The sequence below is a fragment of the Bos indicus x Bos taurus genome, unplaced genomic scaffold (assembly GCF_003369695.1).
Source record: "Bos indicus x Bos taurus breed Angus x Brahman F1 hybrid unplaced genomic scaffold, Bos_hybrid_MaternalHap_v2.0 SuperScaffold_100126, whole genome shotgun sequence".
NCBI classification, from domain to species: Eukaryota; Metazoa; Chordata; class Mammalia; order Artiodactyla; family Bovidae; genus Bos; species Bos indicus x Bos taurus.
This window is the reverse complement of record NW_020867066.1, coordinates 273,379-297,343: the sequence shown is the minus strand read 5'-3', so window position 1 is coordinate 297,343 and position 23,965 is coordinate 273,379. Positions and strand designations below refer to the sequence as shown.

Below are 23,965 nucleotides of genomic sequence, written 5' to 3'. Positions count from 1 at the left end.
GCAAATTTGGAAAACTCAGCAGTGGCCACAGGACTGGAAAAGGTCAGTTTTCATTCCCATCCCAAAGAAAGGCAATGCCAAAGAATGCTCAAATTACCGCACAATTGCACCCATCTCACACGCTAGTAAAGTAATGCTCAAAATACTCCAAGCCAGTCTTCAGCAATACGTGAACCATGGACATCCAGATGTTCAAGGTGGTTTTAAAAAAGGCAGAGGAACCAGAGATCAAATTGACAACATCCGCTGGGATCATTAAAAAAGCAAAAGAGTTCCAGAAAAGCATCTATTTCTGCTTCACTGACTATGCCAAAGCCTTTGACTGTGTGGATCACAATCAACTGTGGAAAATTCGGAAATGGATGGGAATACCAGAGCACCTGACCTGGCTCTTGAGAAACCTATATGCAGGTCAGGAAGCAACAGTTAGAACTGGACATGGAACAACAGACTGGTTCCAAATAGGAAAAGGAGTATGTCAAGGCTGTATATTGTCACCCTGCTTATTTAACTTATATGCAGAATACATCATGAGAAACGCTGGGCTGGAAGAAGCACAAGCTGGAATCAAGATTGTTGGGAGAAATATCAATAACCTCAGATATGCAGATGATACTGCCCTTATGGCAGAAAGTGAAGAGGAACTAAAACGCCTCTTGATGAAAGTGAAAGAGGAGAGTGAAAAAGTTAGCTTAAAGCTCAACATTCAGAAAACTATGATCATGGCATCTGGTCCCATCACTTCATGGGAAATAGATGGGAAAACAGTGGCAGACTTTATTTTTGGAGGGGCTCCAAAATCACTGCAGATGGTGATTGCAGACATGAAATTAAAAGACACTTACTCCTTGGAAGAAAAGTTATGACCAACCTAGATAGCATATTGAAAATCAGAGACATTACTTTGCTAACAAGGGTCCATCTAGTCAAGGCTATGGTTTTTCCAGTAGTCATGTATGTACGTGAGAGTTGGGCTGTGAAGAAAGCTGAGCGCTGAAAAATTGATGCTTTTGAACTGTGGTGTTGGAGAAGATTCTTGAGAGTCCCTTGGACTGCAAGGAGATCCAACCAGTCCATTCTGAAGGAGATCATCCCTGGGATTTCTTTGGAAGGAATGATGCTAAAGCTGAAATTCCAGTACTTTGGCCACCTCATGTGAAGAGTTGACTCATCGGAAAAGACTCTGATGCTGGTAGGGATTGTGGGCAGGTGGAGAAGAGGACGACAGAGGATGAGATGGCTGCATGGCATCACCGACTCGATGGACATGATTTTGGGTGAACTCTGGGAGTTGGTGATGGACAGGGTGGCCTGGAATGCTGCGATTCATGGGGTTGCAGAGAGTTGGACATGACTGAGTGACAGAACTGAACTGAACTGAGCTGCAGTCTTCTGCCTTCACACTTTCCATCTGACTCACTCACAGGCTGAGCTCTGGCTCAGGTTCCTGAGATTTGCTCTGTGAGGGATTTGAGCACCCAGAGTACCTGCTTGCAGCCCTGACTATGGTCACCAGGGCCCTAAATCCAACTACTTGCTTCCCTGGAGGGGTTGTGGACCTTGTGGGATGAGACTGGGGCTGAGTTCCTAGGGGTCTGCATTAAAAATGTGAAGCAGTTGGAAAAGTTACTGTAAAAACACACTTAAGGTTGGATACTGAGAGAGGTTGTTGGCCTTCCAGACCTGCCAGGCCTGTTACTTGCCCAGGTTAGACTTAAGAAAGAGCCTAGAATCAGTGACAGACACACATATGGTTTGATGATTAGGGCTGACTTACATGTGCAAAGGAAATCCTGGAAGGGCATCCTATCATTTGAGACCCATGTTGGAACAAGACATGGTGGCAGTCTTTGCTTCCAGGGGAAGCGGGCAGGAGAGGGGGGAGATTAACTGTTATAGGGGAAGTTGATGTCAGGTTGGGCCATTGGTCACCATGAAAACCAGCAGAGGGTCATGTCCCTCTTGCCCCTTTGACAAGCATTGTGGAGGGTTGTTATCTAAAGCTAGAACAGTCATTAGCTGGGCCCTGGGTCAAGCATATAGGAAGGTCAGTCATGTAAGTAGGTGTAGGTGAAGAAGACATTGGTCGAGCAGGGGATGTATAGAGAGCAAGAGAACAGTCATTTTGGGTGGCCTGATCACACAAGGGTCTTGGGTAAGAGAACTGGTGTGTCTTTTGGCCATTGGATGAGTCCCATTATGATTTGGGCCATCTGAATTCTGTTCTTTATTTTCATATTTGGAAGGTGTTCAGTCGTTATGAAAGAAGTCTGGTTTCTTGGATGGGACTGGGACTGTTGTAGAGACTGATGGAAGCCATGTTGGCATTCATTTTCTCTTTAATATTATTTGGGAAGAAGTGTGTAGAAAAGGCACTCTAGCAAAGGTTACCAAGATTCTATTATTTTTTTGTTGTTAATGTGTACATCATAAATAATAATCCCCTAGAAAATTGTCTAAGGAAAATGCACACATTTTATATAACATAGATGCCTCTTTTCCCCTTCCCACGTAGTGATAAAATATTAAGTTCAGTCAAGTTTTGGAATCTAAGTATTGCTCAATTATTTTTCATTATGAAATGTAAGTTATTGTCAAGCTGAGTTTTTAGAAAAAATTTAGCAAGTGCCTCCTTCACTGGGCTGTTTTTAGAATTTTTTTTAGCAGAACTGGGTTCACATTTGCTGCTGATAAATTTGAGGACCTACTCAGGATCATTGACATATTTGTATTTAATTTGTATTATTCATTTTTTATTTAAACTATAGACCTTTGCTGTGTTGTTTTTGTCTCATTACGTTTTCAGAATATGTGTTTTCAGTTTGGAGCACCCCCACTAATGTGCATTTGCATTCTATACTTTTTACATTTGTAGGTGTATTCGTCAAGCCTTGAAGGAGAAGATCACAATCTTAGTGACTCATCAGCTGCAGTACCTAAAAGATGCAAGTCAGATTCTGATACTGAGAGATGTAAGTAGTTTCTAGAAGCCTGTGAAATTGCTAGCACTCAGGTGTGTTGAAGGCCAGACCTCCCAGCAGGTCACTCTCCTTGGATTCATGGTAAATGTCCTCTTCTCCCTCAATTTAACTCCCTCTTTTTCTCAAAGCTGATGCTATTCTTGTCTTTGAGGATCAAGCCAAAGACCTGTAAAGTGTCACTATTAAACTTGAAGCCACATAAACACTAAAGCATATAGGAGTGCTACCACAGGACTACTGAAATATGACTGTTCTATTGAAATTTGTTAAGGATAATGATGCTATTTTATTTATAACTTGTGTTTCCCCCTTATACAACTTAAGTCAAAGTTTTTCACTTGGAAATTAGAGGTACTGAGACTTGTTTGTATCCACATGATTGTCAAGCACAATTTTCCTAAAGAGCATCTTCCATTAACACTAGAAGCGAGGTTGGGTAGCCAAGCACCTGGGTCAGAGGTGCCCACTTTGCAGGTCTCCCTGCCCGGGTCTCTATGTGCCCAATATGTGTGGGAGCCTGTGCAACAGGAGGACAAGGCCCTGCCTTCATGGGACTCCTGTTCTTATGGGGATGGATGTAATAAAGAAGGTGACATCCTGGCTGTCTCCTTGAGGAGCTGGTGCCTCATAGGGTCTGAATGACATGAAGGTGGGGGCCATGCAACACCTGGAGGAGGGGATCTGAGGCAGGGAGTCTTGAGGAAGGAGCTGACCTGGCAGATTGGAGGAACGGCAGGAAGACCAGTGTGTCTGAGGAGAGTGAGCAGGAGGATTTGGAGGGAGATGGTCCCTGAGCAGTGGGCAGTGAGCCTGGAAGTGGGATTGAAGCCTTGGATGGTCCAGAGCAGAGAAGCGATGTGTTCTTATCCTGGAGTTAAGATATTCCTCTGATGGTCATTGGAGGGGCGACAGCAGAAGCAGTTAGAAGTCTTAGTAAAGCTTAGGAGACAGAAGTGTGGGCTCAGGATAGGGTATCAGTTTCTAGAGCTGCTGTAACAAAGCACTGCAAACTGGGTGACTTAAAACAACAGAAGTTTATCGTCTCCCTGTTCTGGAGGCTATAGGTCCCAGATCCAGGTGCCAGCAGGGCCGTGCTCTCCCTGAAGGCTCCAGGGGAGAATCCTTCCGTCCAGCTGGTGGTGTTCACGGATCTTCCTTGTGTTCCTTGGCTTCCAGCTGCAGCACTATGGTCTCTACCTCTGATGTCACATGGCTGTTGTCCCCGTGTCTGAGTCTCTTCTCATAAGGATATCATTCACATAGGATTTAAGTTCACCCTGTTCCAGTGTGACCTCATCTTAACTTCATTACATCTACAAAGACACTGAATGCAAATAAGATCATGTTCACAGGCATAATGTTTAGGGCTTGAACTTACTTCTTGGGTAGCTACCAATCAATCCCAACTCCTAGCATGGCTGGGGATGGGGTGGAGATTAGTGAGAATATTTCAGGCTTACTGACTGTTTGATGCTTCAGACATTGGCTTTTTTGTCTCTGGGCCCCAGCACCTCCATCATTAATCCTTGTCTGTTCCACAGGCCCTTGGTCAGTCAGTTCAGTTGCTCAGTTGTGTCTGACTCTTTGCGACCCTATCGACTGCAGCACGCCAGGCCTCCCTGTCCATTGCCAACTCCCAGAGTCTACTCAAAGTCATGTCCATTGAGTTGGTGATGCCATCCAACCATCTCATCCTCTGTCATTCCCTTCTCATCCTGCCTTCAATCTTTTCCAGCATCAGGGTCTTTTCAAATGAGTCAGCTCTTCACATCAGGTAGCCAGAGTATTGGAGTTTCAGCTTCAGCATCAGTCCTTTCAATAATATTCAGGATGATCTCCTCTAGGATTGACTGGTTTGATTTGCTTGCAGTCCAAGGGACTCTCAAGAGTGTTGTCCAACATCACAGTTCAAAAGCATCAATTTTTTGGTGCTCAGCTTTCTTTACGGTCCAACTTTCACATCCATGCATGACCACTGGAAAAACCATAGCTTTGACTAGTTGCACCTTTGTTAGCAAGGTAATGTCTCTGCTTTTTAATATGCTGTCTAGGTTGGTCAGATCCCTCATTTATCAAATGAACTTCTGTCCTAAGAAAGATTATTAAATGCAGAACCTCTGCCTCTCTAGAAGCAATATCCTGTGTCAACTGTTAACCACTCTTTCAGGAATGGGGAGTTCAGGTTTCTCAGATTTGATAGCAGTTAATTTCATGTTTGGAAGAGGGTGATGCTGCTGCTGCTGCTAAGTTGCTTCTCTCATGTCCGACTCTGTGCGACCCCATTGATGGCAGCCCACCAGGATCCTCTGTCCATGGGACTTTCGAGGCAAGGGTACTGGAGTGGGGTGCCATTGCCTTCTCGAGGAAGAGGGTGATACTAGTGTGTAAAACCTGAACGATGACAGTATTATGAGCACAGGATCAGTGGGAGACAGAGTAACCTATTTAGTTTGTCCCTAGATCTTTTAGGGTCCCTTATTGCTTCTTTTGAGGACACTACCCCCAATTTTAGTGCTATCAGAACAACTATTTGTCCACATGAGCACCCCCGGATGAGTTGGGGTCCATCCTTACTCTTTGTCTGGTTCCTAACACCAGAAAGGGAATGGCTGCCCTCTCATCCCCTCAGAGTTGTCCATCCTTGGCTGCTCAGTGAAATTGCTATCCTTGTACCACTACTTGTTTCCTTGTGTGTCTTATAGGTACTATGTAGAAAATGGTAATTTTATTAAATACAGTCCTTTAATATTGCCTCCCAAGTGGAACAAGGCACAGTATATCCTGAATAATTTTCTAATTCTGTAGTATAGACAGTACCCAAATGCTTCATTGAGTTTCTCACAATGGACCACCTCAGGAGATAGGGTGAGAGAGGTCCCAGCTAGGGCCCTGGGGCACCTTCTTCCATCTGACCTGCCTTAACCAGAGATGCCCTCCTCTGTTTAGTTTTGCATCCTGTGATTTTTCCCTATATTTTGTTTGACACTGAGTGAAAGAGCTGAGCCTTATTTCGTGGGGTCAGAATATAGTGAAGATATCTGCACATTATTTTATAGGACTTTGTAAGAGAGGGATGAGGATGAGATGGTTGGATGGCATCACCGACTCAATGAACATGAGTTTGAGCAAACTCAGGGAGATAGTGAAGAACAGGGAAGCCTGGTGTGCTGCAGTCCATGGGGTCGCAAAGAGTTCGATGTGACTGAGCAATGGAACAACAAAAAAAGGAGGGAAACTGCAATGATGGGTCACATGTGTTCAAAGAAAATGATTAGATTGTAGCTTAAACAGCTGCCTAAGTAGAGTATACCTGGTTGACTGCTTGTGACTGGTTGTTTTTAAGTTTTTATTTTTTTAATTTTTTTTTTTGTTAGATCTGAGTGCATTGGTTCTTAGGTGTTGGTCTACTGGCATAGGAGGTCAAGGATTTAGAGCCATATCAGTCTCATGGCCTCTTTACTTTAATACTTTGACAGGTAGAATATTGAATTTTAAGTTGGGAACTTCCTGCATTTGTGGGGAAGTGGTAAAGACCATGATGATAAAGCTCATGGGTTCTCTGTCTAGGGCTGGTTTCTACATGTCTTTCTTCAAGTGGAGCACATGATGCTATAACAGTGGTCTGTGAAGATATGATGAGAGACTGTTACCTCTGGAGATGTGCCTGTGGCCACATCTGGGTCAGCCTTAAGTTTCTTTCCTGGAATATCTTCCTCAATTAACTGTTTGTTTGCATTTTAACATGATGCTTCTCTCAATTTCCATGTTGTCCAAAAATACTGTACTGATACTTCTACCCACATCTGTAGTTTTAGCATTCCTCAGTTCCCATGGTAGTTATGTCAATGGCCTCCATTTTTAAAACATGAACATACATTTCTTTCATATCCCCCAGCACCTAACATAGGGCTTGGCAATGAACACCATGCTCATTTCACTCCTTGGAAGAAAAGCTATGACCAACCTAGACAGCTTATTAAAAGCAGAGACATTACTTTGCCAACAAAGGTCCAACTAGTCAGAGCTATGGTTTTTCCAGTAGTCATGTATGGATATGAGAGTTGGACCATAAGGAAAGCTGAGTACCAAATAATTGATACTTTTGACTGTGGTCTTGGAAAAGAACCTTGAGAGTCCCTTGGACTGCAATGAGATCAAACCAGTCAGTCCTGAAGGAAATCAGTCCTGAATATTCATGGAAGGACTGATGCTGAAGCTGAAACCCCAAAACTTTGGCCACCTGACGTGAAGGACTGATTCATTGGAAAAGATCCTGATGCTGGGAAAGATTGAAGGCAGGAGAAGGGGATGACAGAGGATGAGATAGTTGGATGGTATCACTGACTTGATAAATATGAGTTTGAGCAAGCTCCAGGAGTTGGTGATGGACAGGGAGGCCCAGCATGTTGTAGTCTATGGGGTCGCAAAGAGTCAGACATGACTGAGCAACTGAACTGAACTAGATTTGTTCACCAGAATTCCAAAAGTGAAGTTGCTCAGTCATGTCCGACTCTTTGCGACCCCATGGACTACCAGGCTTCTCTGTCCATGGGGTTTTCCAGGCAGGAATAACTGGAGTGGGTTGCCATTTCCTTCTCCAGGGGATCTTCCCCACCCAGGGATCGAACTTAGGTCTACCATTGCAGGTGGATGCTTTACCCTCTGAGCCACCAGGGAAGCCTGGGGTTGCAAAGAGTCAGACATGACTGAGCGACTGTACTGAACTGAACTAGATTTGTTCACCAGAATTCCAAACCTAGAGATAATTTTTTTAGGAAAATAATAATTTAAGACTAGTTTACTTTCCTTAATTAGTATGTAGATTGGATTGATATTATCAAATATAAATGAATTCTTCTAAAATTCTTTATTTTAGGGCAAAATTATGCAAAAGGGAACTTTTGCTGAGTTTCCAAAATCTGGGATAGATTTTGAAGATATTCTTTTAAGAAAGGAGATAGAGGAGGCTGAACCATCTCCAGGTCCAGAAACTCTCACTCTGATTTCCGAGTCTTCAGTTCAGTCTCAACTGTCTTCCAGACCCTCTTTGAAAGATGCAGCTCCAAAGGACCAAGATGTAAGTTTCTCATCCTGCAACATGCTCTTGTCTGTCTGCTCTTGGTGGCTTTGTGGATCTTCAGTCTGCTTCTCTCGTGAGATCTTTATTTATCCCAAAATAGATCCTAAGATTCCAAGCCTCATTCCATGGAATTGGTAGAATTAGAAGAGCATTAGGAGCAAGCTTGCTTAGTGTTCTCCTTTAGGTATAGGATGGCGAATCTTATGGAGCTCAGTAGTGGGTGAACTGCTATCAATTTTCAGCTGATTGTGGCTCACCCTGATATGCGAACTCATCAGTTTACCATAGTTACATCCTACTTGCTCTGGTGGCTCCAAACTTCCCTTATGCATCCAGGGATTTAATGTGAATACCCCCCTTAGACTGAGTCTTTCTGTTACCACATTAAATCAGCTACTTTTCCTATATGTTGGAATGTTTTGGCACTGCAGGTGACTGATGTTAATATCTTACTCCTTTGTCAGATCATTTGTTGTAGGCCAGACACTTTACAGTTAGTTCTTGTCTTCCTATTTTTTATTACCCTTTGAAACCTAGAGCCACATCTTATTCACCTTAAATGCCCAGTGGTCAGCATAGAGTTGAGTACTTCTTTGGCTCATGTGACTCTATAATGCATTCTAGGCCCTACAGACAGAAATGAAGAAAAGCACTAGCTCTCTTAAAAACATACACAGGTACTCCTTGGTATCCAAGCCCACAATATCCAGACCTAGGAATCTGGATGATTCTGATAAATATTCAGATTAGTCCCTCACATTCTACACTCAGGAATCACTCCCTGAAATTCAGGAATTAAATAGGTTTGGGTCATATGCTGTCCTGTGCTATCCAGATTCACATTATTTCAACTTCCTGTGTGAACTCTTTTTACTGTATTTGTCTAGAATTTTGAGCGCCAAGTATGTTTTATGTTTCTATTATTGGAAGTGATGCAAGTCATTTAGAGTGATATGTTAGTGCCATATTAAAATTGATCATGACTCTTAGCACAAGTACAACTTGTACAAGTACAAATGCAGAAGCTTAAGCTTACTTGTACAAGTTGTACTTGTGCTAAGAGTCATGATCAACTTTAAGCAAAGCCACCCAACAGTGAATAATTTCATGCAAATGATGTCCTTATTTCTAATAGATATCTGAGAGTAGGATGGCTGGGTCCAAGGGTAAATGCATATGTGGTTTGGCTAGACATTTGCACACCCTTTTCTGTAGGAAATAGACAATCCTGCACTCCTATGAGCATGTGAGATGTGTCTGTTTCCTCACAGCTTTGCAGTGGAAGGCATTGTAAACTTTTGAAATTTGGGGGTTCCTTACTTAAAATTTTGTTTTCACTGCCATTTTCCCTCCCAGACTGAGAATATACAGGTTATATTACCACTGGAGGACCGGTTGGTTGGAAGAGTTGGTTTTAAGAGCTATGAGAATTACTTCACAGCTGGTGCTCACTGGTTTATCATCATTTTCCTTATTCTAGTGAACATTGCAGCTCAGGTAAATAAGAACATTTATTTTGGTTTGTGCCCTCTTCTTGGTATTTACATATTGTTTATACTGTATTTATCTAATTTATTAATATTATCTTGTTTAATATGTATATTACAACATTTATTTCTGAGAACTGGCTCCTGAGGTTGTGGGCCTAGCTTGGTGAAGGTGAAATCAGAAAGGCAGGCCTGCAGGCTGGAACCTCAGGCAGGAGCTGACCCTGATGTCTTGAGACAGAATTTCTTCCTCCTCCAGGAAGCCTCAGGTTTTTCTCATCAGGCCTTTGACTGACTGGATGAGGCCACCACAAAATTGAGGGTGATCTCCTCTACTTCAGTTCTGAGGATGATGTGAACCACATCTGCAGAATAACTTCACAGCCAAATCTAGATGAGTGTTTGGTTGAACCACTAGAAACTGGCCTGGCCAAGCTGACACAGAAACTTGATTATCAGAGTTTCTATCAATTTTTTTTCTCCTTGAAAAGTTCTGACTTTTATGCTGTTATTCTTATGCTTTGCAGTCCATTTTGGTTTGCACTGAATGAAATCTGTGAGGAAAATAAGTGAGGCTTACTGGTGATATATACAAACAGAGAGATTCTAAGAAGAAAAAGAATGTCTTGTAAAGATATTAAAATGTATCATTAGGGTACACGTGTCTCTTTCAATTCTGGTTTCCTTGGTGTGTATGGCCAGCAGTGGGATTGCTGGATCATAAGGCAATTCTATTTCCAGTTTTTTGAGGAATCTCCACACTGTTCTCCATAGTGGCTGTAAATGGCAAAACAAATACAATATTTACAGTAATTAACCTCCAATTAAAATAAATAAGTTTATATTAAAAAAAATAAAATGTATCATGCCCTCCCCTGACCTGTGGTCATCTGGGGTGTGGGACTTGGTACAGACCTGAGCTGGAAGGATCGTCTCTATGTTCTGGAGCCTTTCCATCCCCCATCCTGGTGAGCGGGGTGTGAGGCTCAGTGATGTCAGTGTGTGAGTGACTGTTGTTTCCTGCTCCAGGTTGCCTACATCCTGCAGGATTGGTGGCTTGCATACTGGTGAGTGATTCCTGGTCTGACCCAAAGGTCTGTGAAATTTACATGAAGTCTCACTTTCCCACAGCAGAGGGGATAGGTGGAACTTGTTCAGCCTCCTCTTATGACCCTCACAGTTTCTCTGAAAAAGAAGTAAAGTTCTGGCTGGTGGAGTGCAACTCTCCCCATATTTGGCCCTCAGCAGCTTCCTCACAATCTTGAGAGCTGAAAACTGTGATTCAAATGGAATTTTTATAAGGTAGTTGGACATAGGGCCCGGTGAGCTGGGAACCATTTTCCACCATAAAACACGTGTCCTAAATCGAGGTTAATTTTTCTATTATTTACCTAAATTCTATCTAGAGCATAATACTTTTTCTTTCCTTTTCCCTAGGGCAAATGGACAGAGTACCCTATATGTCCTGGTATCTGGAAATGGAAGGATGATTGAGATACCTGATCCTGACTGGTACTTAACAGCTTACTCAGGTAAATCATCTGGTCTGTTATACGAGAGTCTGAGGTATTCACTAGTAGCCTGTGTGAACAATTAGAGCTCCCAGGAATAATTCAGTAATGTCTTAATAGATGAAGACTCTGAGTTGCATTTACTCTGTGAATTAATTAGAATGATTATTTTTAGAATCTACTAGAATAAAGAGGGTGCATGAAGATTCTTAATTTGTTCTGTACTGGATTTTGGTAGTTAAACCAGAATTGCACATTGAGAAAATCAGGCACTGGAAATATGTGCTATTGTCTGCTATAAAAGGTTGTTTTACCTAAAACTTACATCATTATATGAATGGGCAAGGGGATTAGAAATGGATCCCCATGCTGTTGTTTGGATTGTTCCAATTCTTTCTGAATAAACTGTGGCTTTTATTGATCCTGAATGAAATCCTCTGGCAGCAAGGTCCCAAATAGTTGTTCCCTCGCAGGTATGCAAATTCCCCTTCACCACACTGTTCATCTCTTGGGCTTTACTTACTACTTGAGAGAAGTCAAGCAGGGAGAAATTCAGTGTCTAGAAATTAGAATTTCTTCTCTTTCTTACCTTGAAATCACAATGTTATTGTGTCCTCAACTATATGGTTAACAACTGGCTTGCCAGGCTAATATCAACATAGCTCTCTGTGTTTTTACAGGAGTGCTTAGAATATATGTAGCATTAGATACTTTTTTTTTTAAATTATAATATATTTTTTATTTTAATTGGAGTCTAATTACTTTACAATGTTGTAATGGTTTTGCCATATACTGACATGAATCCACCATGGGTGTATATGTGTTCCCCATCCTGAACCACCCTCCCACCTCCCTCCCCATACCATCCCTCTAGGTCATCCCAGTGCACCAGCCCCGAGCATCCTGTATCATGCATCAAACCTGGACTGGTGATTCGCTTTAAATATGATAATATACATGTTTCAGTGCCCTTCTCCCAAATCATCCCACCCTCTCCCTCTCCCACAGAGTCCAAAAGACTGTTCTATATATCTATGTCTCTTTTGCTGTCTCGCATGCAGGGTTATTGTTACCATCTTTCTAAATTCCATATATATGCATTATTATACTGTACTGGTGTTTTTCTTTCTGGCTTACTTCACTCTGTATAATAGGCTCTAGTTTCATCTACTTCATTAGAAGTGATTCAAATGTATTCTTTTTAATGGCCGAGTAATACTCCATTGTGTATATGTACCACAGCTTTCTTATCCATTCATCAGCTGATGGACATCTAGGTTGCTTCCATGTCCTGGTTATTATAAACAGTGCTGCGATGAACACTGGAGTACACGTGTCTCTTTCAATTCTTGTTTCCTTGGTGTGTATGCCCAGAAGTGGGATTGCTGGGTCATAAGGCAGTTCTATTTCCAGTTTTTTGAGGAATCTCCACAGTTCTCCACAGTGGCTATACTAGTCTGCATTCCCACCAACAGTGTAAGAGGTTCCCTTTTCTCCACACCCTCTCTAGCATTTATTGCTTGTAGACTTTTGGATAGCAGCCATTCTGATTGGCATGAAATGGTACCTCTTTGTGGTTTTGATTTGTATTTCTCTGATAATGAGTGATGTTGAGCATCTTTTCATGTGTTTGCTAGCCATCTGTATGTTTTCTTTGGAGAACTGTCTGTTTAGTTCTTTGGCCCACTTTTTGACTGGGTCATTTATTTTCCTGGAATTGAGCTGCAGGGGTTGCTTGTATATTTTTGAGATTAGTTGTTTGTCAGTTGCTTCATTTGCTATTATTTTCTCCCATTCTGAAAGCTGTCTTTTCACCTTGCTTATAGTTTCCTTTGTTGTGCAGAAGCTTTTAATTTTAATTTGGTCTCATTTGTTTATTTTTGTTTTTGTTTCCAATATTCTGGGAGGTTGGTCATAGAGGATCCTGCTGTGATTTATGTCGGAGAGTGTTTTGCCTATGTTCTCCTCTGGAGTTTTATAGTTTCTGGTCTTACATTTAGATCTTTAATCCATTTTGAGTTTATTTTTGTGTATGGTGTTAGAAAGTGTTCTAGTGTCATTCTTTTACAAGTGGTTGAACAGTTTTCTCAGCACCACTTGTTAAAGAGATTGTCTTTTCTCCATTGCATGTTCTTGCCTTCTTTGTCAAAGATAAGGTGTCAACAGGTGCATGGATTTATCTCTGGGCTTTCTATTTTGTTCCATTGATCTATATTCCTTTCTTTGTGCCAGTACCATACTGTCTTGATTACTGTGGCGTTGTAGTAGAGACTGAAGTCAGGCAGTTTGATTCCTCCAGTTCTATTCTTCCTTCTCAAGACTGCTTTGGCTATTCGAGGTTTTTTGTATTTCCATACAAATTGTTAAATTATTTGTTCTAGCTCTATGGAAAATACCGTTGGTAGCTTGATAGGGATTGCATTGAATAAATAGATTGCTTTGGGAAGTATACTCATTTTCACTCTATTGATTCTTCCAATCCATGACACGGTATATTTCTCCATCTATTTGTGTACTCTTTGATTTCTTTTACCAGTGTTTTATAGTTTTCTATATATAGATCTTTTGTTTCTTTAGGTAGATATTTCCTAAGTGTTTTATTCTTTTCATTGCAATGGTGAATGGAATTGTTTCCTTATTTTCTCTATTTTCTCATTATTAGTGTACAGGAATGCAAGAGATTTCTGTGTGTTGATTTTATATCCTGCAACTTTACTATATTCATTGATTAGCTCTAGTACTTTTCTGGTGGAGTCTTTAGGGTTTTCTATGTAGAGGATCATGTCATCTGCAAACAGTGAGAGTTTTACTTATTCTTTTCCAATTTGGATTCCTTTTTTTCTTTTTCTGCTCTGATTGCTGTGGCCAAACTTCAAAAACTGTTGAATAGTAGTGGTGAAAGTGGGCACCCTTGTCTTGTTCCTGACTTTAGGGGAAATGATTTCAATTTTGCACCATTGTGGATAATGTTTGCTGTGGGTTTGTCATATATAGCTTTTATTATGTTGAGGTATGTTCCTTCTATTCCTGCTTTCTGGAGTTTTTTGTTTTTTTTTTTAATCATAAATGGATGTTAAATTTTGTCAAAGGCTTTCTCTGCATCTATTACGATAATCATATGGCTTTTATTTTTCAATTTGTTAATGTGGTGTTTTACATTGATTGATTTGTGGATATTGAAGAATCCTTGCATCCCTGGGATAAAGCCCACTTGGTCATGGTGTATGATCCTTTTAATGTGTTGTTGGATTCTGATTGCTAGAATTTTGGTAAGGATTTTTGCATCTATGTTCATCAGTGATATTGGCCTGTAGTTTTCTTTTTTTGTGGGATCTTTGTCAGGTTTTGGTATTAGGGTGATGATGGCCTCATAGAATGAATTTGGAAGTTTACCTTCCTCTCCAATTTTCTGGAAGAGTTTGAGTAGGATAGGTGTTAGCTCTTCTCTAAATTTTTGGTAGAATTCAGCTGTGAAGCCGTCTGGACCTGGGCTTTTGTTTGCTGGAAGATTTCTGATTACAGTTTCAATGCTTGCGATGCATCTGTTAAGATTTTCTATTTCTTCCTGATTCCATTTTGGAAAGTTGTACTTTTCTAAGAAATTGTCCATTTCTTCCAAGTTTTCCATTTTATTGGCATATAATTGCTGATAGTAGTCTCTTATGATCTTTTGTATTTCTGTGTTGTCTGTTGTGATCTCTCCGTTTTCACTTCTAATTTTATTGATTTGATTTTTCTCCCTTTGCTTCTTGATGAGTCTGGCTAATGCTTTGTCAGTTTTATTTATTTATTGTCAAAGAACCAGCTTTTGGCTTTGTTGCTTTTTGCTATGGTCTCTTTTGTTTCTTCTGCATTTATTTCTGCTCTAATTTTTAAGATTTCTTTCCTTGTACTAACACTAGGTTCTTCATTTCTTCCTTTTCTAGTTGCTTTAGATGTAGAGTTAGGTTATTTATGACTTTTTTCATGTTTCTTGAGGTATGCCTGTATTGCTATGAACCTTTCCCTTAGCACTGCTTTTACAGTGTCCCACAGGTTTTGGGTTGTTGTGTTCTCATTTTCATTCATTTCTATACATATTTTGATTTATTTTTTGATTTCTTCTGTGATGTGTTGGTTATTCAGCAATGTATTGTTCAGCCTCCATATGTTGGAATTTTTAATAGTTTTTCTCCTGTAATTGAGATCTAATCTTACTGCATTGTGGTCAGAAAAGATGCTTGGAATGATTTCAATTTTTTTGAATTTACCAAGGCTAGATTTATGGCCCAGGATGTGATCTATTCTGGAGAAGGTTCCGTGTGCACTTGAGAAAAAGGTGAAATTCATTGTTTTGTGGTGAAATGTCCTCTAGATATCAGTTAGGTCTAACTGGACTATTGTATCATTTAAAGTTTATATTTCCTTGTTAATTTTCTGTTTAGTTGTCTATCCATAGGTGTGAGTGGGCTATTAATAGATTGATCCTTTGATCATTATGTAGTGTCCTTCTTTGTCTCTTTTCACAGCCTTTGTTTTAAAGTCTATTTTATCTGATATGAGTCTTGCTACTCCTGCTTTCTTTTTGGTTTCTGTTTACATGGAATATCTTTTTCTAGCCCTTCACTTTCAGACTCTCTGTGTCCCTTGTTCTGAGGTGGGTCTTTTGTAGACAACATATACAGGGGTCTTGTTTTTGTATCCATTCAGCGAGTCTTTGTCTTTTGGTTGGGGCATTCAATCCATTTACATTTAAGGTAATTATTGATAAGTATGATCCCGTTGCCATTTACTTTATTGTTTTGGATTCAAGTTTACACACCATTTCCGTGTTTCCTGTCTAGAGAAGATCCTTTAGCATTTGTTGGAGAGCTAGTTTGGTGGTGCTGAATTCTCTCAGCTTTTGCTTGTCTGTAAAGCTTTTGATTTTTCCTTCATATTTGAATGAGATCCTTGCTGGGTACAGTAATCTGGGCTGTAGGTTATTTTCTTTCATCACTTTAAGTATGTCCTGCCATTCCCTCCTAGCGTGAAGAGTTTCTATTGAAAGATCAGCTGTTATCCTTATGGGAATCCCCTTGTGTGTTATTTGTTGTTTTTCCCTTGCTGCTTTTAATATTTGTCTTTGTGTTTGATCTTTGTTAATTTGATTAATATGTGTCTTGGGGTGTTTCACCTTGCGTTTATCCTGTTTGGGACTCTCTGGGTTTCTTGAACTTAGGAGATTATTTCCTTCCCCATTTTAGGGAAGTTTTCAAGTATTATCTCCTCAAGTATTTTCTCATGGTCTTTCTTTTTGTCTTCTTATGTGACTCCTATGATTCGAATGTTGGGGCATTTAACATTGTTCCAGAGGTCTCTGAGCTTGTCCTCATTTCTTTTAATTCATTTTTCTTTTTTCCTCTCTGTTTCATTTATTTCTACCATTCTATCTTCTACCTCACTTTTGCTATCCTCTGCCTCCGTTATTCTGCTGTTGGTTCCCTCCAGAGTGTTTTGTATCTCATTTATTGCATTATTCATTATATATTGACTCTCTTTTATTTCTTCTAGATCCTTGTTAAACCTTTCTTGCATCTTCTCAATCCTTGTCTCCAGGCTATTTATCTGTAATTCCATTTTGTTTTCAAGATTTTGGATCATTTTAACTATCATTATTCTGAATTCTTTATCAAGTAGATTCCCTATCTCTTCCTCTTTGGTTTGGTTTGGTGGGAATTTATCCTGTTCCTTTACCTTCTAGTTATTTCTCTGCCCCTTCATTTTGTTTGTATTGCTGCGTTTGGGGTGGCCTTTTTGTGTTCTGGCAGTTTGTGAAGTTCTCTTTATTGTGGAGTTTCCTCACTGTGGGTGGGGTTGGACTGGTGGCTTGTCAAGGTTTCCTGGTTATGGAGGCTTGTTTAGGTGTTCTGGTGGGTGGAGCTGGGTTTCTTCTCTCTGGAGTTCAATGAAGTGTCCAGTAATGAGTTATGAGATGTCAAAGGGTTTGGAGTGACTTTGGACAGCCTGTATATTGAAGCTCAGGGCTATGTTCCTGTGTTGCTGGATAATTTTTGTGGTATGTCTTGCTCTGGAACTTGTTTGCCCTTGGGTGGTGCTTGATTTCAGTGTAGGTATGGAGGCTTTTGATGAGCTCCCATTGATAAATGTTTCCTGCAGTCAGGATTTCTCTGGTGTTCTCAGGATTTGGACTTAAGCCTCCTGCCTCTGGTTTTCAGTCTTATTCTTACAGTAGCCACAAGACTTCTCCATCTATACAGCACTGATGAAAAAACATATAGGTTAAAGATGCAAAGTTTCTCCACAGTGAGGGACACCCAGAGAGGTTCACAGAGTTACATGGAGAAGAGAAGAGAGAGGAGGGAGATAGAGATGACCAGGATGAGCCGAGGGGGAATCAAAAGAGGAGAGGGCAAGCTAGCCAGTAATCACTTCCCTATGTGCTGTCCACAATCTGGACCCCTCAGAGATGTTCACACAGTTATACAGAGAAGAGAAGAGGGAGGAAGGAGATAAGTTGGCCAGGAGGATAAAGAGGGGAATCAAAAGGAGAGAGACAGATCCAGTCAGTAATCAGTTCCCTAATTGTTCTCCACGGTCTGGAACACACAAACAGATTCACAGCATTGGGTACAGAAAAGAAGGGGGAGGGAGGTGATAGAGGCGACCTGGTGGATAAAAAGGAGAGTCCATAGAGGGAGAGAGCAGTCAAGCCAGTAATCTCACCCAAAGTAAAAATGGGCACTGAAGATTGGGTTCTTAAAGGTACAAAATTGATAACAAATACCAAAAAGCAAAGATTAAAAATTAGAGTAGATGTTGGATTCTTAAAAATATAGTATTAAATTAAAAAAAAACAAAGTTAAAAAATTATAAAAAATATATATATATGTGAAGTTTACTTTAAAAAATAGATTTTTTTGCAAAGTAATAGTAGGTTATAAAAATGAAAATTAAAGGAGTAATGGAGGACTTAAAAATAAAAAAATATTATTTTTTATTGTTTTCTTTCTTTATAGAATGATAAATAGTAAAAATATATCTAGGACTTTCTCTGGTGTTGTTGTGGACAGTGTCGGGTCAGTTCATTTTCAGATAGTTCCTTGATCCAGCTTATACTTCTCAATATCTATAGGCCCATTCCTATATTCAGCTGAGTTCAGTTCAGTCGCTCAGTCGTGTCCAACTCTTTGTGACCGCATGAATTGCAGCACGCCAGGCCTCCCTGTCCATCACCAACTCCTGGAGTTCACCCAAACTCATGTCCATCAAGTCAGTGATGCCATCCAGCCATCTCATCCTCTGTTGTCCCCTTCCCCTCCTGCCCCCAATCCCTCCCAGCATCAGGGTCTTTTCCAATTGGTCAGCTCTTCCATGAGGTGGCCAAAGTATTGGAGTTTCAGCTTTAGCATCAGTCCTTGCAACGAACACCCAGGATTGATCTCCTTTAGAATGGACTGGTTGGATCTCCTTGCAGTCCAAGGGACTCTCAAGAGTCTTCTCCAACACCAAAGTTCAAAAGCATCAATTGTTTGGCGTTCAGCTTTCTTCACAGTCCAACTTTCACATCCATACATGACTACTGGAAAAAACATAGCCTTGACTAGATGGACCTTTGTTGGCAAATTGATGTCTCTGCTTTCCAATATACTATCTAGGTTGGTCATGACATGGCTGCAATCACCATCTGCAGTGATTTTGGAGCCACCCAAATTTAAATCTAACACCGTTTCCACTATTTACCCATCTATTTCCCATGAAGTGATAGGACCAGATGCCATGATCTTAGTTTTCTGAATGTTGAGCTTTAAGCCAGCATTTTCACTCTCCTCTTTCACTTTCATCAAGAGGCTTTTTAGTTCCTCTTCACTTTCTGCCATAAGGATGGTGTCATCTGCATATCTGAGGTTATTGAGATTTCTCCAGCAATCTTGATTCCAGCTTATACTTCTTCCAGCCCAGCGTTTCTCATGATGTATTCTGCATATAAGTTAAATAAGCAGGGTGACAATATACAGCCTTGACGTACTCCTTTTCCTATTTGGAACCAGTCTGTTGTTCCATGTCCAGTTCTGACTGTTGCTTCCTGATCTTTATATAAGTTTCTCAAGAGGTAGGTCAGGTGGTCTGGTATTCCCACGTCTTTCAGAACTTTCCACAGTTTAATGTGATCCACACAATCAAAGGCTTTGGCATAGCCAATAAAGCAGAAATAGATGTTTTTCTGGAACTCTCTTGCTTTTTCATGATCCAGCAGATATTGGCAATTTGATCTCTAGATCCTCTGCCTTTTCTCAAACCACCTTGAACATCTGGAAGTTCACGATTCACATATTTCTGAAGCCTGGCTTGGAGAATTTTAAGCATTACTTTACTAGCATGTGAGATGAGTCCAATTGTGCGGTAGTTTGAGCATTCTTTGCCATTACCTTTCTTTGGTATTGGAATGAAAACTGACCTTTTCCAGTCCTGTGGCCACTGCTAAGTTTTCCAGATTTGCTGGCGTATTGAGTGCAGTGCTTTCGTAGTATCATTTTCCAAGATTTGAAATAACTCAATTGTAATATCATCACCTACACTGGCTTTGTTTGTAGTGGTGCTTTCTAAGGCCCACTTGACTTCACATTCCAGGATGTCTGGCTCTAGGTCAGTGATCACACCATCATGATTATCTGGGTCTTGAAGATCTTTTTTGTACAGTTCTTCTGTGTATTCCTGCCACTTCTTCTTAATATCTTCTGCTTCTGTTAGGTCCATACCACTTCTGCCCTTTATTGAGCCCATGTTTGCATGAAATGTTCCCTTGGTATCTCTAAGTTTCTTGAAGTCATCTCTAGTCTTTCCCATTCTGTTGTTTTCCTCTTTCTTTGCATTGATCGCTGAGGAAAACTTTCTTATCTCTCATTGCTATTCTTTGGAACTCTGCATTCAGGTGCTTATATCTTTCCTTCTCTACTTTGCTTTTCCCTTCTCTTCTTTTCACAGCTATTTGTAAGGCCTTCCGAGACAACCATTTTGCTTTTTTGCATTTCTTTTCCATGGGGATGGTCTTGATCCCTGTCTCCTGTACAATGTCATGAACCTCCGTCCATAGTTCATCAGGCACTCTATCAGATCTAGTCCCTTAAATCTATTTCTCACTTCCACTGTATAATCATAAGTGATTTGATTTAGGTCATACCTGAATGGTCTAGTGGTTTTCCCTACTTTCTTCAATTTAAGTCTGAATTTGGCAATAAGGAGCTCATAATCAGAGCCACAGTCAGCTCCTGGTCTTGTTTTTATTGACTCTATAGAGCTTCTCAGTCTTTGGCTGCAAAGGATATAATCAATCTGATTTCGGTGTTGACCATCTGGTGATGTCCATGTGTAGCGTCTCCTCTTTTGTTGTTGGAAGAGGGTGTTTGCTATGACCAGTGCATTCTCTTTGCAAAACTCTATTAGTCTTTGCCCTGCTTCATTCCGTATTCCAAGGCCAAAGTTGCCTGTTACCCCAGGTATTTCTTGACTTCCTACTTTTGCATTCCAGTCCCCTATAATGAAAAAGACATCTTTTTTGGGTGTTAGTTCTAAAAGGACTTGTAGGTCTTCATAGAACTGTTCAACTTCAGTTTCTTCAGAATTACTGGTTGGGGCATAGACTTGGATTACTGTGATACTGAATGGTTTGCCTTGGAAACAAACAGAGATAATTCTGTCATTTTTGAGATAGCATCCAAGTACTGCATTTCTGACTCTTTTGTTGATCATGATGGCTACTCCATTTCTTCTAAGGGATCCCTGCCCACAGTAGTAGATATGATGGTCATCTGAGTTAAATTCACCAATTCCAGTCCATTTTAATTTGCTAATTCCTAGAATGTTGACATTCACTGTTGCCATCTCCTGTTTGACTACTTCCAATTTTCCTTGATTCATGGACCGAACTTTCCAGGTTCCTATGCAATATTGCTCTTTACAGCATCGAACCTTGCTTCTATCACTAGTCACATCCACAAGTGGGTATTGTTTTTGCTTTGACTCCATTTTTTCATTCTTTCTGGAGTTATTTCTCCACCGATCTCCAGTAGCATATTGGGCACCTACTGACCTGAGGAGTTCCTCTTTCAGTATTCCTATCTTTTTGCCTTTTCATACTGTTCATGGGGTTCTCAAGACAAGTATACTGAAGTGGTTTGCCATTCCTTTCTCCAGTGGACCACATTCTGTCAGACCTCTCCACCATGACCCCCCTGTCTTGGGTGGCCCCACAGGGCATGGCTTAGTTTTATTGAGTTAGACAAGGTTGTGGTCCATGTGATTAGATTGACTATTTTTCTGTGATTATGGTTTGTGTGTCTGACCTCTGATGCCTCTCGCAACACCCACCGTCTTACTTGGGTTTCTCTTACCTTGGATGTGGGGTATCTTTTCATGGCTGCTTCAGCAAAGTGTAGCTGCTGCTCCTTACCTTGTGTGAGGGGTGTCTCCTCACTGCCACTCCTCCTGACTTTGAACATAGAGTAGCTCCTCTCTGCCCTCCTGTATGCTCCTTGGACGTGAGGTTGGTGGTGTCTTAAGTTAGGGCTTTTCTCAGGGTAGCTATGCCACAGTTTGGTTTGCTATCTCAAGTTAGTTCCCTCAGATTGCTCTCAGGGCATTCAGGCCTGGTCTTTACTCTAAGCAATGCAGCCCGCCCTTCCCTGCCCAGGCCCCGCTTGCAAGTGGCAGATGCTGGCCTCAGCACTGCTTCTCTGCTGGGAGTTACCTTTAGGCATGTAACCTGTGGGGTTTAATTATTTATTTATTTTCTCCCAGTTATGTTGTCCTCTGAGGTTCCCAGGCTCACCACAGACTTGCCAGTGAGAGTGTTTCCTGGTGTTTGGAAACCTCTCTTTTTTAAGACTCCCTTCCCAGGACGGATCTCCATCCCTACCTCTTTTGTTTCTCTTTTATTTTTTATATTTTTTCCTACCTCCTTTTGAAGACAATGGGCTGCTTTTCTGGGTGCCTGATGTCCTCTGCCAGCATTCAGAAGTTGTTTTGTGGAATTTACTCAGCGTTCAGGTTTTTTTTTTCTTTTGATGAATTTGTTGGGGAAAAAGTGGTCTCCCCATCCTATTCGTCTGCCATCTTAGAGTCGCCTTCACATTAGATACTTTTTAAATGAAATCCTCACCTAAAATATTATATATTCCCACAGGAAACCCTCATAAAAGCTTTCTACAAAGATAAAGTGTGTTATCTTTGTCAGAACCCAGCCATTGAAATTTGGTATTTATTATGTTTATCACTTGCTAAGAAATGTGAATCCATTAGTTATTTACCTTCTGAATTGATGAGCTATAGGGACATAAAGAAAAAAGGACTTATATTATATATTCATATTATAGGATGGTGTGTTAGTTGCTCAGTCATTCTGATTCTTTGAGACCCCATGAACTGTAGCCCACCAGGCTCCTCTGTTCATGGAATTTTCCAGGCAAGAATACTGGAGTGGGTTGCCATTTCCTCCCCCAGGGGATCTTCCCGACCCAAGGATCTAACCAGGGTCTCCTTCACTGCAGGCAGATTCTTTACTGTCTGAGCCACCAGGGAAGCCCAGTGGGCTAAGGCAAATGCCTATTGATGGAATTCAGGAGTTTGAGAGGCTTTAAAAGATGAAATAACAGTGATGTGTCAGTTAAAGAGGAAAACAAAATATTTGATGACATGTTTATTACGGAGGTTTCTCCACTCTCTTTAGCATTGCGAATTCAAGGGATATTAGGAGGGCTATTTTCAGTTTTATATGCATAGCAGATACTCGTGTCATTAATAAAGTATAAATTTAGGTTATTATGTTCATTTCCAAATACTTTGTGTTTCTATAAAACACTTAGTGAGGGATTAGTTGCTCATTTCAATTAATTGTCTCATTTTAAAATACAGCACATATTTTCCTGTAATTCAATTATTTAAGAGATTGTTTGTTTTCAACTTAATGTCGTCTTTTCATACTCTTTAAAACTGCTTGGGCATGGAAATAATTACTTTACATGGAAGTGAATTTCCATACAAATTTACTATTTACAAGGAAATGATAAGTCGTCTCTCCTATGCGGTTTTAATTCATGGTGGTATCAAAGCTTTTCTCAATTTTAGATTATGGGACATGTTGTAAACAATCATATTTGAAATATGGAGAAAGGAAGATACTACTTTTTATTATTTTCTTCCTTCTGAGCTTTTTTTAGTACTTGTAATTGGATTAGGAAAAGCTGAAATTGTATTTTGCACCTGATTTTTTTTCTCATGTTGTTTCTATTTAATAAGAGAACCATACTTATTTTTATATTCTTCTTTATAAATGTATCTAGTGAGTGTATTAAATTCTCATAGAATCTATTATAAATATAGACATTTATTGTATAGTCTATATGTGAATTTATATATAAATTATATTTATAGAGTAAAACACATAACATTTGTAAACTGTCTGCCATGCTTTTGCATAATTGAAGGAAAGGCAGAGATCTTGTGCTGAGTGATATTGCTTTATTTCAGCTCTAACTGTAGGTACCATCCTTTTTGGCATCACAAGATCTCTGTTGATATTCTACGTCCTTGTTAATTCTTCACAAACTTTACACAACAGAATGTTGGAGTCCATTTTCAGAGCTCCAATGCTGTTCTTCAATAGAAATCCAATAGGTAAGTCAGACACCAAGTTTCTCAGTAAGTATGTCTTATTAATGCATTTAGTTTCTGATTACATTTGATATTTGAAAATGGATGAGATACTTAGAAGAAAATCACTGTGCATATTGATCCATTTTCTACAAAAAGCTTTACTGATGTTTTTCTTTTACCAGAGAAAATCTGAATATAGGAGCATACAAGTTTTTATTCCAATTTTCTTTTGTGTGTAAAGATAAATGTTCACTTTGCAGAATAATTTAGGAACCC

General features: G+C 40.2%; 1 protein-coding gene across 1 annotated transcript in view; it reads left to right on the top strand.

Moving 5' to 3' along the window:
- The window catches only part of LOC113888429 (multidrug resistance-associated protein 4-like), a 227,202-nt gene that overhangs the window by 81,032 nt on the left and 122,205 nt on the right, over positions 1-23,965 (top strand). The window contains 6 exon segments of the mRNA XM_027535552.1: positions 2,876-2,972; positions 7,858-8,058; positions 9,418-9,558; positions 10,578-10,615; positions 10,986-11,080; positions 23,564-23,710. Of these exon segments, the coding sequence (XP_027391353.1) occupies positions 2,876-2,972; positions 7,858-8,058; positions 9,418-9,558; positions 10,578-10,615; positions 10,986-11,080; positions 23,564-23,710 (719 nt within the window).